The sequence below is a fragment of the Onychostoma macrolepis genome, chromosome 21 (assembly GCF_012432095.1).
Source record: "Onychostoma macrolepis isolate SWU-2019 chromosome 21, ASM1243209v1, whole genome shotgun sequence".
Lineage (NCBI taxonomy): Eukaryota > Metazoa > Chordata > Actinopteri > Cypriniformes > Cyprinidae > Onychostoma > Onychostoma macrolepis.
This window is the reverse complement of record NC_081175.1, coordinates 30,473,494-30,492,579: the sequence shown is the minus strand read 5'-3', so window position 1 is coordinate 30,492,579 and position 19,086 is coordinate 30,473,494. Positions and strand designations below refer to the sequence as shown.

Genomic DNA, 19,086 nt, shown 5'->3' with positions numbered 1-19,086 from the left:
ATAGAAATCTTTTGTATAATTTATAAATGTTACAAAAGACATATGTATATACATATATATACATACAGACATGGTCAGACTGGTTGGCACCCTTGGTAAACATGATCAAAGAAGGCTCTGAAAATAAACGTGCATTATTAATCCTTTTGATCTTTAATTAAAAAAAATCACAAAAATCTAACCTTTCATTGAACTAAAACAATTGAAAATGGAGGAAAATATCATTATGAAATAAATGTTTTTCTCAAATACACGTTGGACACAATTATTGGCACCCCTAGAAATTCTTATGAGTAAAATATCTCTGAAGTATATTCCCATTCATATTCACAATTTTGAGCACTCCAGGGTGATTATGAACATGAAATTATCCAGCCATGGCTTCCTGTTTCACAGAAATATAAATAAACAAAGTCCAAATTCCCTTAATCATCCATCACAATGAGAAAAACCAAAGAATATATTTCTGATGTGCAGCAAAAGATAATTGAGCTTCACAAATTAGTGAAGTGGCTTTAAGAAAAGAGCCAGAGCAGTGAAAATTCCCATTTCCACCATCAGGGCAATAATTAAGAATTTCCAATCAACATAAAATGTTATGAAACTGCCTGGAAGAGGACGTGTGTCTATATCGTCCTAATGCACGGTGAGAAGGAGAGTTTGAGTGACTAAAGACTCTCCGAGGTCCACAGCTGGAGAATTGCAGAACATAGTTGAGTCTCGGCGTCAGAAAACCTTAAAAAAAAAAAAAAAAAGGTCAAACAGCAGCTACATCAGCACGTGTTGTTTGGGAGGGTTTCAAGAAAAATTCTCCTCGCTCATCCAAAAACAAACTCCAGCATATTCAGTTATCAGACACGACTGGAACTTCAGATGGGACTGGCTTCTATGGTCAGATGAAACTAAAACATGAGCTTTTTAGCAGCAAACACTCAAGATGGGTTTAAAAAGTACCCCATGTGTACAATGAAATATACTGCTGTATTTCTGATGTTGTGGGCCTATATTTCTGCTGGAGGTCCTGGACATCTTGTTTAGACGCATGGCATCATGGATTCTATCAAATACCAACAGATAAAAAATCAATAAGTGACTGACTCTGTTAGAAATCTTATAATGGGCCATGTTTGGATCTTCAACCGTACAATAATCCAAACACAAACCTCAAAAACAACACAAAAATGTGTCACTGAGCACAAAACCAAGCTTCTGCTGGTCATTCCAGTCCTCTGACCTGAACCCTGTAGAACATGAGTGAACTGAATTGTATTATATTATATACAGGAATGAAAAATGCATAAAGCAAAATAAATTCTGGTGCCATTCATTATAAACAACACCAAGCCTAGGCAAATTTACTTTTTTGAATTAAATGTTTTGAATTAAATTTTTTATTTTATTAATTTATTTTTTTGCATTATTTGACTTGCCTCACAAAAGTGTGGGCTAAAAGATTAATTAATTAATATTTTTTTATTTACAATAGACATTATATTGATTAAAAGTGACCGTAAAGAAATATGTTACAAAAGGTTTCAATTTCATCATTTTTTTTCTATTCTTTAAAGAATCCAGAAAAAATAATTTCCATAGAAATATTATGCAGCAAAATCTGTTTTCAATATTAATAACCAATACTAATTAGAAGCTTTTAATAATAGATAAATGTTATTAATATTATTTCACAATATTATCAAAATGCTGAACATAAAAGGCTTTATTTCAAAATATAAAAAATTCTTAATTATTCCAAATATATATTTTATTTATGGTAAGGAAATTGTGTAAGTTGTGTATTGATATTTAACATCATCGTGTCTGTTTACTCTGTGTGTTGGTCAGATCTGTAAAGGCCAGGCTCCGGACAGTAACCAGGCTCATCTGTACGGTCTTTCGGTGCAGCAGAGCATCCCGTCTCACTTCAGTCTGCAGCAGGACTGCGGTCACTTCATCGCCTGTGTGCCGCGGAGCATGTTACCCAGCGAGGAGAGCGGTCCGGCCGAGCAGGAGCGAGTGGTGGTGATCACCCGGGACGTCCCGCACCACAGCGTGGCGGATTTCGTCCGCGAGTGGGAGTCGTTCCACCGCGCAGCCGGAGGTTTACGAGCGGCGCGTGTGTTTTCTGCTGCTGCAGCTGTGTGTGGGGCTGGAGCATCTGAAAGCACACGGCGTCACGCATCGAGACCTGTGCATGGAGAACCTGCTGCTGGTGCAGCGTCCAGATCCACAGCAGCACAGCCTCCCGCGCCTCCTCATCAGCAGCTTCGCCAAAGCCAAGCGCCGTGACGCAGATCAGGTTATTATGAATCATGCTTATTAATAACACTTCACAGTATTATTCAGTATCACAGTTTTATTACTGCCCCTAATAGTCAACTAATCTTTATTTGACCAGAAGAGGCTTGGTCGGCCAAAATTGTATTAGTTGCTCAGTCGCAAAAGAAAACAAAACAAGGCCAAGTGACTCGGGCGAGGATATTATGAATAATTGTTATTAATGACATTTCACAATATTATTGTTTTAACTAGAGGTCAACCGATAGTGGATTTTAGCGATACCGATAGCTAGGTTGGACCACACCGGCCGATACCGATTAATCAACCGATAGTTTTTCAAATGATACTGAACGGAAACTAAAATAATGCTCTACTATTTTAAAAAGTCCTGAACCATACTTTGTAAATCAATAAAAGTATTAATATTAATTATTAGGGCTGCCCCCTAATAGTCAACTAATCTTTATTTGACCAGAAGAGGCTTGGATGGACAAATTTTTATTAGTTGCTCAGTCGCAAAAGAAAAAAAAAAAGGTCAAGTGACTCAGGCGAGGTTATTATGAATAATTTTTATTAATAACATTTCACAATATTATTGTTTTAACTAGAGGTCAACCGATAGTGGATTTTACCGATACCGATAGCTAGGTTGGACCACACCGGCCGATACCGATTAATGAACCGATAGACTTTCAAATGATACTGAACGGAAACTACTAGTGCTCTACTATTTAAAAAAAAAAAAAGTACTGAACCATACTTTGTAAATGAATAGAAGTATTAATATTAATTATATATTGATAATTAAAGTTAGTTCATAGTTCATTAGTTAACAAAACCAACTTCAAAATTTAAAAATATATCAGTTAATGTTTAAATTAGCACGCTCTACTTCTATTCTACAGCTTGTATCAATATTAGTTACTGTTACAAATGGACTCTTTATTGTAAAGTGTTACCATTTCATATCTAAAGATGACCATCTTTAAATATCTACACAAAGGCCATAGCATTGAAATGACATAAGGATGTTGTATGTATACTCTGACCGTTTAACTGCTTCTATTCTAGAACACTTGATGATTATCTAATCAAAATAACATAAGATGGCAGTCACACTCTGGGTAAAAGCTCAATGCTGCGTCTCTACTCGCAGGTATACTCGCTCTCATACTGTATAATAACAGCGGAGCTTCAGCCGCTCCAGCAACGGAAGCAACCTGGAAAAACTATAGACATGGATTTTTGCCGATAACTGATAGTTCCGCCAATGAACTATCGGTGCCGATTAATTGGCAAAACTGATACATCGGTCGACCTCTAGTATTTACTGTATTTTTGTTCAATTAAATTATTCCAAATATACTCTACCAGTAAAAAGTTTTTGAACAGTAAGATTTTTAATGTTTTTTAAAGAACTCTCTTCTGCTCACCAAGCCTGCAGTTATTTGATCTAAAGTACAGCAAAAACAGTAAAAACATTTTTTAATTACTTTTACTATTTAAAATAACTATTTGAATATGTTTTAAAATGTAATTTATTCCTTTGGTTTCAAAGCTGAAACGGCTCAATGCAGACGACCCATTTCTAAAGCGGGATCACGCCCGGCTCGCGCCTGAGATCGTCTCGGCTGCACAGTACCGCAAATTTGATGAGTTTCAAACCGGCATCCTGATCTACGAGCTCCTGCACCGCCGTAACCCGTTCGAAGCCACGCCAGGCAAATGCGACTACAGATGCGACGAGCTGCCGCCGATCCCCGCCGCCTCCATCTACTCACCTGGCCTGCAGAGACTGGCGCACCTGCTGCTGGAGCCCGACCCCGGACGCCGCATCCACATCCAGGACGCTCGGCGCATCCTGCAGGTAGTGTTCATTTTATCAGCTTTTTTCAATTTTAGTCTTAGGGCCTTGTCTTGTGGCATTAAAGGGGACATCAGATGTCCATTTTCCGCAAGTTGGTATGATTCTTTAGGGTCTTAATGAAAAGTCTATAACATACAATGGTTAGAATTTCTCAATGATACTGTAAAACAACACCCTTTTTACCCTCAAAAACAACTCTGTTCACAGCGAGCCGTTTCGGTGCATGTCCCTTTAAATGCTAATGAGCTCTGCTGACCCCGCCCCTCTCTTGCTCTGAGAGACTTTTAACTTTAGCCGCATTCATCGTGAAACTTGCTAACTACCACATTATTAGGAAAGGCGGTTTGCAAAGATTCATAAAAACCCTAATACTCACTTCTTCTGGAGGTGAAGCTAGATCACAAATTATTCGCGTGAACATAAACACATTTAGGTAGATCAGGGGCACATTCCCTTCAAAAACAAATGTAATCCTCTGCGTCTTCAGCGGCTCAGATGTCAGGAGTAAATCAGTGTGACACTGAAGACTGGAGTAATGATGCTGAAAATTCTGCGCTGCGTCACAGAAATAAATTCTATTTTAAAGTATATTAAAATAAGAAACCAATATTAGAAATTGCAATAAGATTTCACAATATTACTGTTTTTTCTGTATTTTTGATCGAATAAATACAGCCTTGATGAGCAGAAGAGACTATATATATATATATATATATATATACACTGTATGTATAAAGTTGGTCCCCCCCAATGTTCAAGACATGGTTATGGCCTTGTACTTAAGTACAGTATTCAAGTAAAACTCAAGTTACTCAAGTATTTTACACCCTTGCTCTGCAGGCGCTGCTGTGGGGGCCTCGGCGGGAGCTGCTGGAGCAGCCGTGGGTCTGTGGAGGAGGTGGAGGAGGAGGAGATGGGCGGAGGCTGGAGCAGCCGTGGGTCTGTGGAGGTGGAGAAGGAGGAGGTGCAGGAGGAGGCACAGGCGGGCGGAGGCTGGAGCCGAGGCACGACGGGCTGCTGAACTGGCTGGATGTGAAGCGTGCGCTGCTGATGATGAAGTTCGCCGAGCGCTCGCTGGAGCCAGAGAGGAACGCCGAGCTGGAGGACTGGCTCTGCTGTCAGTATTTCTCCAGCGCAAACCCCAAATCACTGTGTCAGACCGCAGAGCTGCTCTACAACCTGCGCTTCACGCACTGAGCAACAGATCTACACTGTTTGTCTGACTGTGAGATCAGACGCATTGAAACACTGTGTGTCCTTCACTGGAATCAAACACCAGCACAGACGGACGGAGCAGCGGCCGAGCACTCGTGCTTCAACATTCCACCGCTTCACTTCACCTCCACTAATGCATCTTTGGATAGATTTATCTTTGCTTTCAGAGTGAAACTCAGCATGTCTGTACTGTACAGATCACTTTTCACCCCAAATTTAAAAGGGAATGTGTATATATATATATATATGTGTGTGTGTGTGTGTGTGTGTGTGTAAAAATGTAATTTCATGTAAATTCAGTATATATTTTCCTTTTTTAATTAATAAATGTGTATATGTGTGTATATATAAATATAAATAAAATATATGAGGAGTTCATTTGCAAAAATAGATAACTATCATGTTTTTTCATGTGCATTCCATTTAATCTCAATCAAACTGCAGTCAGGTTATTTTGATTAGGTTAAAATTAACTAACTAATACAGCAATAAAACACAATAAAAACATGAAAACATAAAAAAAAAAACGGAGTTATCTGTTTTGCAAATAAACATTAAGATTTTATTATATTGTGACTATTTTCATGAAAATGAAATACACCTATATATATATATATATATATATATATATATATATATATATATATAGGTGTATATATACATAAAAATAATAAATATTTGCATGATTTAGGACGTTTTACATTATGACTTTTCATGGCAATTTCTGTGATGCAAAAAAAATCACATTCTCTTAATACAGTAATGACAATCATGTTATTTGGATGCAGTATTTTTTAAAGTTTATTTATTAAAATCAGAGTAAAAGAAGTAGTACAACATAGTGATGTGTTCTTACTGTAAATGTACTTTTTAAAAATCGGGTTGTGGTAAAATGTATTTAAATGTCATTAAAATGATGTCACAATATAATACAATCTTTGTTTGCTTTATGTAGAACATGATCTTTTGGTTTTGAGGTGAAGTGTGATCTGCAGTGACAGTATTTGATCTCGAAGCCTTGTTTAACGCTGGTTCTTCTGAAGTTGCTCTGAAGCTTTAAGAGCGTCTCTGACAGTTTTAGGGGCTGCTGGGTAAATCTGAGCCCTCGTGTTGCTGGTAAATCAGCGCTCGGCGTCCTTCTGAAGCCTCTGGATGAGAAACAGACGCTGCTGATGCCGCAGGAATCAAAGCGCTTCAGAAGGACCGTAGACTCTTCCTCGTAAAACCCCAGAACGTCCGTCTTCCTTCCGCTCGGAGCAACACGAGGCTCTGATTAAACTTCCTGTTTGTGAAGAGATGCCACTTCCTGGTGCAATATTTCTAGCTTCCGCTGGTTCTGCTGGACACTCGCTCTCAAAATGTGGTTTAAAGTTAATCGTTTATGTTGATTGATTTATTTCGAGTGCCTTTTGTGATTTATATGTTGAGGTTGAAGCAAATCAAATCAAGCTTAACGGAGATAAAACTGTGGGTCTGGAATTTCACAGAAGATCTTCAGATGGAACCGAAATGGGCTTTTTTTTTTTTTTGTATATGAATTGTGAAGCAGGTCTTAACAGCGGCAGATATGATTTAACCCTCATGTTCTTTTCATTTTTATTTCTGGTTTTATTGTGCTCTAAAGGTTTTATTTGCATTCGAAGACATCCTTCAGTCTTAAGATATTTTATTGAAACGAGACACTGGACAAACACACACACATGCGCTGTAACATCCTGTATTAATATACTGTGTGTCAAACACATCTGCAGCATACAATAAAGTGTCAAATATTTTCACATATCACTGATTTGATTGCGTCAGAGTGAATGAGACTTCTTAAAGGAATAGTTCACCCAAAAATGAAAATCTGCACCTCGGTCCGAGATCAGGATGAGTTTGTTTCTTCATCAGGTTTGTAGAAATGTGTCTCTGCAGTGGATGGGTGCCGTCAGAATGAGAGTCCAAACAACTGGAGGAAGAGTTATTATGGATTATGGACGTCTTGATGCTGGATTTGTTTCAGATGTTAACTGGAGTGCTGTGGATTATTGTGATGTTTTTATCAGACTCTCATTCTGACGGCACCCATTCACTGCAGAGCATCCATTGCTGAGACACTGATGCAGAGACACATTTCTACAAACCTGATGAAGAAACACACTCATCTACGTCTCAGTTTACTTAATTTAAGTAAATGTTTTATAGTGCTGATATTCAGTGTTTAGGGCCTTGAACGTGACATGAATCTGACTGATTGGTCAGGGCGTGTGATTTGGCTGATTTGTTGGCAGGTGAAGAGGTCAAAGTACACAAACACGTGAGGATGAAGCGCTGAGGATTGACTGATAATATAGTGTTCAAAGTCTCATTATGACTCACTGCTGATCGGCTCACAAAAGTTTGACTCTGGATCCTGGGAACGTCTGGCTGGATTCCTTGAAATCTGCCCGGTGATTCCAGAAACACACACACACACACACACACACACACAAGCTCTTTTGTCATAGGTGGAATTTGTTGCTATGGAACGCCGGCCAATGGAATGCCGTTCCCAAGAGTCCAGAACGAGCCGCTGGACAAAAGCCTTCATTCGCTGGTTTTGTCTTCAACTCCTTTGAGTCTCAATGCTTCCGGCAAACGACAGACAATAGAGGCTTCAGAAGAGACTAATTAACTGAAACCTGACGAAGAGCTGATGAATCACGCACCGGATCGTTCTCGTCTCACAGAGTCAAACTCTTTCTGAAAAACCAGCGATCGAAATCAACAACAAGTGAAGCTGCAGGACTTTCCCTCGCACATGAAGACGAGTCTTTATCTGGATGTATTTCTCATATAACTTGCACTTGCAAAGATGTTTTTATACTTTGTTAACTTCATAATGAATCTTATGATTTTATTTGGTAAATTGCATAAACACAGAAGCAAAAAATGAACTTGTTTCTTGAGACTCTTTTAGTGTATGACTCAAAACTTAAATTTTGGATTTATATATTTGAATTGCATATAAAGTTTGAACATAAATGAACTTAATATGATGCATATAGTTATAGAAAACTTAAACGGGCAAGATTTCTGCTCTCAAAATTGGATTTATTGATGATTCATATTATTACAGAAATCTGACTCGTTCATTTATTTATGACTGACAAATATGCATCACATTAAGTTTATTAGTTTATGTTAAAACTGTAGTCCAATTGCATGGATATTTTACATGCTTGTCAAATTCAAAAACATAAATCTTAAATTTAGGCCTAAATATTTTAGCAAAAAATCTAGATACACAATTTTATTTACTAAAGAGTTAAAGATATTTACCAAGTTAAACTTTGAAATGCTTATGTATTTATTTATTTAGATACACAATTTTATTTGCTGAAGAGCTAAAGATATCTGAAAAGTAAAACTTTAAAATACTGACAAGTTTTGTAAAGTAATTAATTAATTTAATCGTTTAATTTATTTTCATGAAATAATTTTTTTCTTTTAATTATTTATTTCTTAAAGTATTACTTAAAAAAATTAAATAAAATTACAATTAAAAAACAGAGGTAACAATTTCATTCATTTTTCAGTTTTTATATGATTCGACTACATTCTCCAAACTCAATCACCGCCGTCAAACACTCTCTAGTTTATGCAAAATATAACTTTGTCACTACAAACTGAGCCATTTTTAATAAAGTTGAACCTACAACAGGGGCACAAACCATGTTTTTGTAGTTTAACCCCTATTTAACGCCTTCTATATCTTTATTTAGTATTTAACTGAACCGTGGGATATATGGACATCATCTAGCCTCACAAAGATGAAGATATGCTGTTATTAAACACATAAAGGCCACGCATGAGACTCCTGACCGCTATAAACAGGAGGCATTGAGTCTCATCCCGTGTGAATGTGTGATTGTGGGAATCTGCTCAGCTTCTCGTTGTGTTCGTGAGCTTGGAGTGATTTACTGGAACTACAGTAACGTGTCTCTGCCTATCAGACAATTATGGCATTAAAAGAGCATTAACAGTGATGTGTGCTCTTCGGTTTGATGTTGCTGTGTGACATGCTTCAACATGCCCTGCTTTGATCTCATCTCATCATCACTGCTCATAAACTCACAGTGTTGCACTGCACTGACATCTGCTGCTCATGCGAGATGCTGCAGACTGACTCAGATCCGCCGCCAGGGGCGCCACTGCGCATGCGCACTCCCACGACTCAGTTTCTTAGCAGATATAAAGAAAACAGGAAAAATAAAATAAAATAATAATAATAATTATATATATATATATATATATATATATTATTATTATTATTATTATTATTATTTTTATTTTATTTATTTTTTCCTGTTTTCTTTATATCTGCTTATCTTTGTTTGGTTAATTGATTAATTAATTAATTAATTAATTAATTAATTTACATGCATTGTGTAGCCTATGTTTAACTACATGTGAACCCTTGGATTTTCCCCATTTTGTGGCATTTTCTGAAATGTTCTGTATTGAATATATTGTTTAAATAAATGAAAATTAAAAAGAAAAAAAGAAAAAACAAACATAAAATTATTTATAGTTTGCACACACAATCCCACACTAAATGAGAATATATATATATATATATATATATATATATATAGAATATATATATATATATATATATAAATAAGCTAACAAATAATTGTTTATAAAACCTGACAGTAAGCAGGGGTGAAGGTCAAGTAATAAATCATGTTATCGTGCACACAGATCATGACATCAATGTAATTTGGAGACGTCATCTGATAAAACACCAGAATGCTGCATTGAATGAGTGAGTGAATAAATAATACATTTTGTATTTGAGTATTTTGGTCCTAAAATTAAAATAAGTAAATTAATAAATATTGATGAGATGAGAAGTCAGTGATTTCTGTATAATGTGGAGACTCGTGACTTCAGTGACTTTAACATGAAGATAAGAGTTCAGACACCAGACCTTCAGCTGATTCTCACACTGTCTGCAGAGCGTGATGATGATGATGATGATGATGATGATGATGATGACTGTAAGTAGAAAATGCAATTACACGTCTTGACCTTTAAACCCTAATCAGCAGATCTGACTCCAGTCCTGCAGTGGAAGCCAATAACACATGATTTACACAACACTGGATGTGAATATGAATATTAATCAGAATCAGAATCACGTTAATTGCCAAGTACTGTAGGTATACATATACCAGGAATCTGTCTCAGTAAATTGGTGCTTAACAGAGACAACAGAGAATCAAGAATAGAACAGTGAGGCAAACAATTTTAAAGTAAGGCAAGTAAAAGCTATACAATAAGGAAGATAAGATAAAATAAAAATATAAAATACAAAATAAACATTTTAAAACATTAAAAGTGCAAATGTTTACAGTTTAAAACATGAGAATGAACTACTATGATACCGTGATGGTTTCATACGGTACTCCACAAAATATAATTACACATACAATAATTTACATCATTAAATTTAATATTAAGGTCACACTTTATTTGAAGGTGTCCTTGTTACAGTGTAATTACACATTTAAGTACTAAGTAATATTAGTTAACTGCATGTACTTACTTTATGATTAGTGTTTGGCTTAAGGTTAATGTAATTGCATGTAATTATGCATAATTTATTGTTTTTATAATAGTAAGTACATGTAACAAGGACACCTTAAAATAACATGTTACCAATATTAATAAGGTAATAAAATATACATACAATTTACTAACAATATGTATATATATATATACTTTATTTGACCCTCTAGCACTCTCTATTCTAATTAACTAACTCTAACTCTAACACAAGCGTTCTATATTCTTTTTCTATTCTACTTGTTTTCTTTGTATGTGTGTGTATATATATGTATGTGTGTGTGTGTGTGTGTATGTATGTATATCTATATCTATATCTATATATATATATATATATACATGGCCGTATGTGTACTGTGTTACGCAAAATGAGACGTGTCATAACACTTGCATTTTATTGCTCTTTTGTTGGTTTTGATTGCTTCTATTGTCCTCTTTTTGTAAGTCACATTGGATAAAAACTTTTGATAAATTACTAAATGTAAAAAAATATATATATTGCATTTTGAACTTGTATTGAAAGATGAATCTTCTCTATACTTTCTCTGTCAATAACATGACCTTCACTGTCTCAAATGCACACAAATAAGGTGCCAAAACATCATAACACATTCTCTCCTCAGTCAACAGACTCAAAAGCAAAACTACAGTTGCTTCCTCTCAGTAATTTTCCACTCGCTGAACCAACGCAACGACCTCGCGTACTATAGCGAAGGATTCCCTCATGAATATTAATGACGCAAGCACGCGTTCGCTCATTCGACCGAGCCGATTCGCTAAAACCGTTCGCTTTTGAATATTAATCACCCACGTGACCGGCCGGCCATGATGAATATTCATGAGCCGCGCCTTCGCCGTAGTAGCGCGGATGGTGTTTTGTCGCGTCTCCGCCTCCGCGCTCCTCACTTTCTGCCGACCGCAGACGAGCGCACACAGGCCGCCGTGAACTCTCCCGGGGCCGGATGGTAAAATCCAACCTCCAGCGGATCCTAAACAGTCATTGCTTTGCCCGTGAGAAAGAAGGAAATAAAGCGTGTGAAACTAGCAGCATCATGGAGGCGCTAAGTAACAGTATTAACGACATGATGGGAAGGTGAGAGACTTTAGGCCCTTTAACAGCCCGTTCACACGCATTTAACCGTTTACATCAACAGAACAATCTTCATGTGACTATATAAAGTCATAATAGTGCGGGCTGCTGGCTTTAATTAACGTGCGGGGAGTTATAATTGCGAGTTATTTTCTCTCAGGACCAGAGAGGCTAATGCTAATATTAGCATTTTTTTTTTTTTTCATCACGTTCAACATTCGCGACAGCAGTTTTTGTCAGCTAACACACAGCACATAATATTTTTAGGGTTTTATAGGTGCTGGAAACCCAGATTTGTTATCCGTGTGATGTTGAGATGTTAAGTTACACTTTAATCCATCTGAATGAAATCATCTGCTAGTGTATGTGGCCTAACGTTAATCAGATGTGGCCCTTTAAATCCACATCCACACACCTGATTATTCTCTAGTTTTAAACTCAGCGATATATGATTATATTTTCGATCTTCCCGGAATGATTAGCGCTCTTATTGTGTTGATTTCGATTTAAGTCGCGTTGTTGTGCGCTGTGACGTCGAAGGCCTCGTTTTCACACGCACGTCACAGAAGCCGTCATTACGTCACCCGCCTCGGGCCTTTGATCGCGCCGCGTGTTTTTAGTTATTAAATATTCGTGTTGGTTATTCTATACTGTGTTTTATTTTATAGTATTGTGTATTGAAATTAGATTATATCATGTCCGTGACCGCGTCGAATTTATTGTAAAAAGAATGCTTGTTTTTGTTCTAGTGTGTGTTATTAATTCAGTCATCGTATAAAAGCATTTTTTTTTTTTTTTTGGATAACGTTAATGTCACAATTACGCGCGAGAGAACCCGTTCGCTAATGACCGGAAGTAGTTCATTTTATTGTTATGCAACAGTGACGTCTGTTAATACTGATTGATCCTTTATGACTTTATTACTCGTTTTTGTGGTTTGACTGCACGTGGTTCAGTAAGATTATAAGAAATGTTCAATGTTCTTTCTCTTTTTGCTTCTTTCTTTTTTTGGTAATATCAATTGGGACAAAGCATGAAAAATGACAAAACTGTGTCAATATTAGTTATTAAATATCCTACAAAACGCTACATAAGACTTATCCATTTGAGCATGTTTGGGAAAGATTTACGCTGAACTTTTCATATGCCTGTGAATTTTGTGGGCCATGAAAAAGACAATTTTGTATTTATTATTAGTTAATACATTTTTTTTTGGGGGGGAAGGATTTAGGATTTACTTATATAAGCGTAAATTGGTAAATTAATAAACGTAACAATTGTATAAATATAATTTGTAAACTGAAATTAGTGTGCTTTTTTTTTTTAATAAAAACAAAACAAACAAACAAAAAAAAAAAAACCTCTAATTTTATAAATGCATATGCAATTTGGAAAATATTGAGTTTCTATTACCAGGGTTATTATCAGTAAATGGAACTAAAACCAAAAACTACAAAGAAAAAAAAAAAAAAAGTTACATGAAATAAAGTAGAATGATAAAGTATTTTATATCAGCTAGATTAAGGAAACATTTCTCAACTTGATGTACTAAAAATTCTAAAACTGAAATAAAATTAATAACTATATAGACATTAAAAAATAAAAATGACGAGAAGACATACAATTACTAACTAAAATGAAAATAAAATGTAAAATATGAATAACTATTTTTCAGTGATACTTAAGTTTTGAGTTATATTGTTTACAATCAAATTTTTGTTCATATTAAATTTTGATAATGTAAATTTGTATTACTAATTTTTTCTACTCACTAGTTCTGTATGTGTTATTTATTTGCTTATTTTCATCTTAATTTGTGTATATATCTATATATATCTATATATCTATATATATATATATATATATATATATCTATATATATATATATATATATATATATATATATATATATATATATATATATATTTTTTTTTTTTGAAGAATACAATACACATAGAAAGTAGGGTCTTTGCAAACCAAATTGCTTACTTTTTATAAATAACCTTAAACGATACATACATCTTTATGGGGGAAAAAAACAGCATGTAAAGTTTTAAAAGCCCTGAAATGTAGGTGGGTTTTTTTTGTTTTTTTACATCTAATGTTTGTGAAAATGTGTCTAATTCCTCTTGTGGTGGTGTTGAATAAGTCAGAGACTCATAGAGAAGTGCGTCACGGTGGACTGACCCCCTCTAGCGCAGATCAGATGAATTGCGCTTCTGTGTGTCTCTCTCTTATGATGGTTTATTTCCTTGTGTTCTCCTCAGTCTGTCGCTGAGCTGTAGTGTGTGTGTGTGTGTGTGTGTGTGTGTAATGTATTTTTCTCTGTCTCTCCTCAGTCTGTCACTGTGCTGCAGTAGTACCACTGGTCCAGGGCCTCTGTGGTGCTCCTGATGCCCCTCACCCACCTCTGAAGATCCCAGGTGGGCGAGGGAACGGAGCACGGGATCACTCATCCACAGCAGCACCACCGCAGCAGCAGCTGCAGCTGTACTCCGTGAGTATCTGCACACCGCACCCCAGACCCTACATACTACACCCTATACACAACATACTACACACTACATACTACACACTGCACCCCAGACCCTACATACTACACCCTGTACACAACATACTACACACCGCACCCCAGACCCTACATACTACACCCTATACACAACATACTACACACTGCACCCCGCACCCTAGACCATACATACTGCACCCCACACACTGCACCCTACACACTGCATACTGCACCCTAGACCCTACACACTGCATACTGCACACTACATACTGCACCCTAGACCGTACATCCTACACACTAGATCCTACACACTGCACCCTACACAGTAGACCCTACACACTGCATACTGCACACTACATCCTACACACTGCACCCTACACAATGCACCCTACACAATAGACCCTACACACTGCATACTGCACACTACATCCTACACACTGCACCCTACACAGTAGACCCTACACACTGCATACTGCACACTACATCCTACACACTAGACCCTACACACTGCACCCTACACAATAGACCCTACACACTGCATACTGCACACTACATCCTACACACTGCACCCTACACAGTAGACCCTACACACTGCATACTGCACACTACATACTACACACTAGACCATACACACTACACCCCGCACACTACCTACTAGATACTGCACCCCGTACACTACACACTGCCTACTGCACCCTAGACCCTACACACTGCACCCCGCACACTACACCCTACACACTGCACCCTATACACTACATAGTACACACTGCACCCCGCACACTGCACCCTAGACCCTACATAGTACACACTGCACCCCGCGCCCTAGACCCTGCACCCCGCGCCCTAGACCCTGCACCCCGCGCCCTAGACCCTGCACCCCGCACCCTAGACCCTACACACTGCACCCTAGACCCTACACACTGCCTACTAGATACTGCACCCCGTGCACTACACCCTACACACTGCACCCTAGACCCTACACACTGCACCCCGCACACTGCCTACTATATACTGCACCCCGCACACTGTACCCTTCACACTACATACTACACACTGCACCCCGCACCCTAGACCCTACACACTGCATACCGCACCCTGCACACTACACAGAAGGAGCCCTCATGGTCCAGCAGGTGATGGTGAGAACATGGGTGTCAGATGCTCTTCTGAGAATGTAAATGTCCTCAGACAGGTTCGGCGTTCTCAGAAACACTCTCGTCTCTGTAAACATCAGTGTGTTTTGCATTTTAAAAATCAAACCTTCAGCACACTGTCAGCAGGCTGGCTTGTTGTGGTGCATCAGACGTGTCGTATCCTGTCATGTGATCAGTGTGATTTCAGTGGCCTGTAGAAACACACACACACACACACATCTATCTCACTTAGGACTTAGAAACCTGTTTCAGAAAACGGGTGCATAATAGGAATTTGTGTATTTGAGGTGCTCTTTGAAAAAAATAAATAAAAAGAATTCAATAAATATATGTGAAGGTTTTATAAAAATATTTTGTTTCTAAGAAGTTGTATTATCTCATTTATTATTTATATTTTTATAATTTAAATTTAGGAAGCCAATAATAAATAGGACTAAATGATTACTATAAACAGAAATAAAATGCATCATTCAGGCAAACACACAAACAACAGTAGTTCTATAATCACAGAACACAAGCATACACGGATATGAAGTGATGATCAGGACAGACTCCCTAACCAACTCTTCTTCTGATTGGCTCCACAGGACAGGAAGTTGACTGTGACTGAAGAGCCCGCTGGGGCCGGTTGCCCCCGGATACTGCACTTCCAGAGCTGGCCCACCGTTTCCCGGGCGATCAAATGGGAGGCGGTGCTTCGGGGCCCCGGCCTGTTCGTGGAGATTCCCAGCGTACCATTTCCAGAGGGCAGCAAAGAGAGGTGAGTGCCTAGCAACCACACACGACACCATAACAACACCCTGGCAACCACCCACAAGATCATAGCAACACCCCGGCAACCACCCACAACATCTAGAGCATCTAGGGGCCACAGGGGAGTGCTGGGGGTCTGTGGAAATGTTTAGAGGAAAAAAGAAAAGTGATAGTACATAAAAGATTAAAATAAAGAAAAAGTAAGAAAGATTAAATAAATAAGATAAAAATAATAATAAAAAAATTCCAAAAAACAGTTAAATCCATATGATAAAAATAAAGTATTACATTAAATAAATAGTAAAAAATGAAACTTAAATTATAAAAAATTGACAATTAATACAAATTAGACTGAGTTAATAAATAAAAATGGAGACTAAAAATAAAAACGGATTAATATTGAAATATAAGAATTAAATACAAATACAATACAATTAAAGTGTTAGGTAAAATATTTAATATTAAATGGTAAACATGATAATTTAAATGTATAATGTACAGTAAAAGAGAGATCTAATACAAATGATTTTCAAATAAATAAGAAATTGATTAAATAAACAGTGCAATAAAATAAAAATTAGATTAAAAAAAGATACAGAAATAAAATTAATTTATTAAAACATTACAAATATGATATAACTAAAATGACATTAAAATAAATGTACAAAATGGGATTATAATATATATTCACACACACACATATATACAGTACAATATCTAGAAAGAATGTGCCTTAATAAAATTGAACATGTATGTATAGTATGGTTTTCACCGTGTAACTTGGGCTTTTCTACATTGTAATCCTGTGATTTAATCCTTGTAATCCTCCCATAGCATCTAAAAGACTGAAAACTCCTGATTCACATTCAGAACGTCTCGGATCTAGTCTAATGATCTTGATTTCCTGCGTTTGTGTCTGTTTCCAGCTTCATCTCTCTGCTGGAGTTTGCTGAAGAACATCTGAAAGTCGTCAGCGTGTTCGTCTGCTTTTATAAGAACAGAGACGATCGTGGTACGTCAGACTCTTCCCGTTTAACCGTGTGTGTGCTGCGTGTGCTGTACTGACGCGTGTGTGTTCCTCTGTCCTCAGTGAAACTGGTGCGTACGTTCAGCTTTCTGGGCTTTGAGATGGTGAAACCGGGCCACGCTCTGGTCCCCGCTCGACCTGACGTTCTCTTCATGGCCTACAACTTTGACAGGGATTCCTCGGACGAAGATTAGTCTCCTCTCATTCCTTCTTTAGACGCGCTCCGTCTGCAGCGTGTAAACCGCTCGGATTCGTCTACAGGCTTCAGACGGACCTGCGCAATCGTTAGCGTGCTGTTTGACTCGTTCATCAAGTGAATCTGTTTTGCTTCTAATGCTCGTGTTTTGTTTATACGATGTTTGATTTTCTGGAATGTACAAAAGGTCATTTATGCGTTTGATTGGATGTTTCTTCCTGCTCTTCAAGCCTGCCCAGGTAAAAAAAAATAAAAAATAAGTGCACTTGCATAAAGTACTTAAAGTGTGCTATTTTGGTGTACTAAAAATGATTAAGGTCAACTAAATGTACTCAACTGTGCTATTTTGGGACACCAGGAATATGAAGTAAAATGTGCTTTTAATATACTATCTCTGTATTTAAAACTGTGTTTAGTCACCACTTGTAGTACACTAGTGACCGAAAGATGGGTGACTCAATTCATTTTTAAATGCAGAGATGGTATGTTAAAAGTGCATTTTAGTTTATATTCACAGCATCCCAAAATAACAACACTTGAGTACACTTAGTTGATCTTCAGCAGTGCTAAAGAATCATTTTTAGTGTATTAAGTACAAAATTAGTGCGCTTTAAGTACATTATGGAAGTGCACTTTTGTTTAATCTGGGTGTGATTGTAGGTTTCTGAGGCGTTCGCCACAGGCTTTGCTCTTCTGTTCTACATTTACGGTCAGTTTTTACCTCGGAATGTGCTTTGTTGTTTTTTTTAGACATGTTTTGGAGTGAATCGGGATGAATCGGTAACATGTGATCGATAGATTTCTCTGAATGCGACTCGACTGGTACAAACTTTGATGGGAAACGAAATCGACGCATCCAAAGCTCTTTTACCTCCGGCTGTCATGTCTTGATTTTGTATATCAGAAGCGTGTTTAGGCTTTCGTTGTGTGTCGGCTGTGCTGTTACTCGCGTTCCTCTCCATAGTTTATTTATCACATGGTTTGGAGCCTCTTTCTCCTCTATAGTGGTACATTATACACCTTCTGTGATTAATAAAAACATTATTTAAAGACAGACGTGGGTTGTGTCCTTTTTATCATCCATATGAGACTTACTTTTAAATGTTTCATTTTCTATCATGTACAAAAAAAGGTCATATATTTGCATACGTAAGCTTTTGATTTCAATTGAGTTTGATGTTTGTTCATTCTCTTTAATGTTTTTTTTTTTTTTTTTTAAGATGACCTCATACAATACTGATTGTGTCGAAGCAGCTTTACAGTATCAACATGAAAATAGTTTGTCAGTAATGTAAGATACATTATTCTAATTATTTTAATCTAAATCAATTTTAAGTTTAATTGTTATTCTAGTTATGTATTTATTTTTAATGTAATATTCTAATTTATTTACTCCTTAATGT

At 37.0% G+C, this 19,086-nt stretch overlaps 2 protein-coding genes across 2 annotated transcripts in view; both read left to right on the top strand.

The window, feature by feature from the left end:
- LOC131529122 (inactive tyrosine-protein kinase PRAG1) overlaps nt 1-8,265 on the top strand; it is a 31,715-nt gene extending 23,450 nt beyond the window's left edge. The window contains 4 exon segments of the mRNA XM_058758668.1: nt 1,843-2,087; nt 2,089-2,296; nt 3,836-4,144; nt 4,985-8,265. Coding sequence (XP_058614651.1) covers nt 1,843-2,087; nt 2,089-2,296; nt 3,836-4,144; nt 4,985-5,341 — 1,119 coding nt within the window. The 3' untranslated portion in view covers nt 5,342-8,265.
- A 3,541-nt stretch (nt 8,266-11,806) lies between these two features.
- Nucleotides 11,807-18,737, top strand: oaz1b (ornithine decarboxylase antizyme 1b). Its single transcript, XM_058757423.1, is given in 6 exon segments — nt 11,807-12,047; nt 14,384-14,435; nt 14,437-14,541; nt 16,295-16,467; nt 17,387-17,472; nt 17,551-18,737. Coding segments are annotated over 6 exon segments (678 nt in total). The 5' UTR covers nt 11,807-11,916; the 3' UTR covers nt 17,682-18,737.
- Nucleotides 18,738-19,086: the final 349 nt, after the last annotated feature.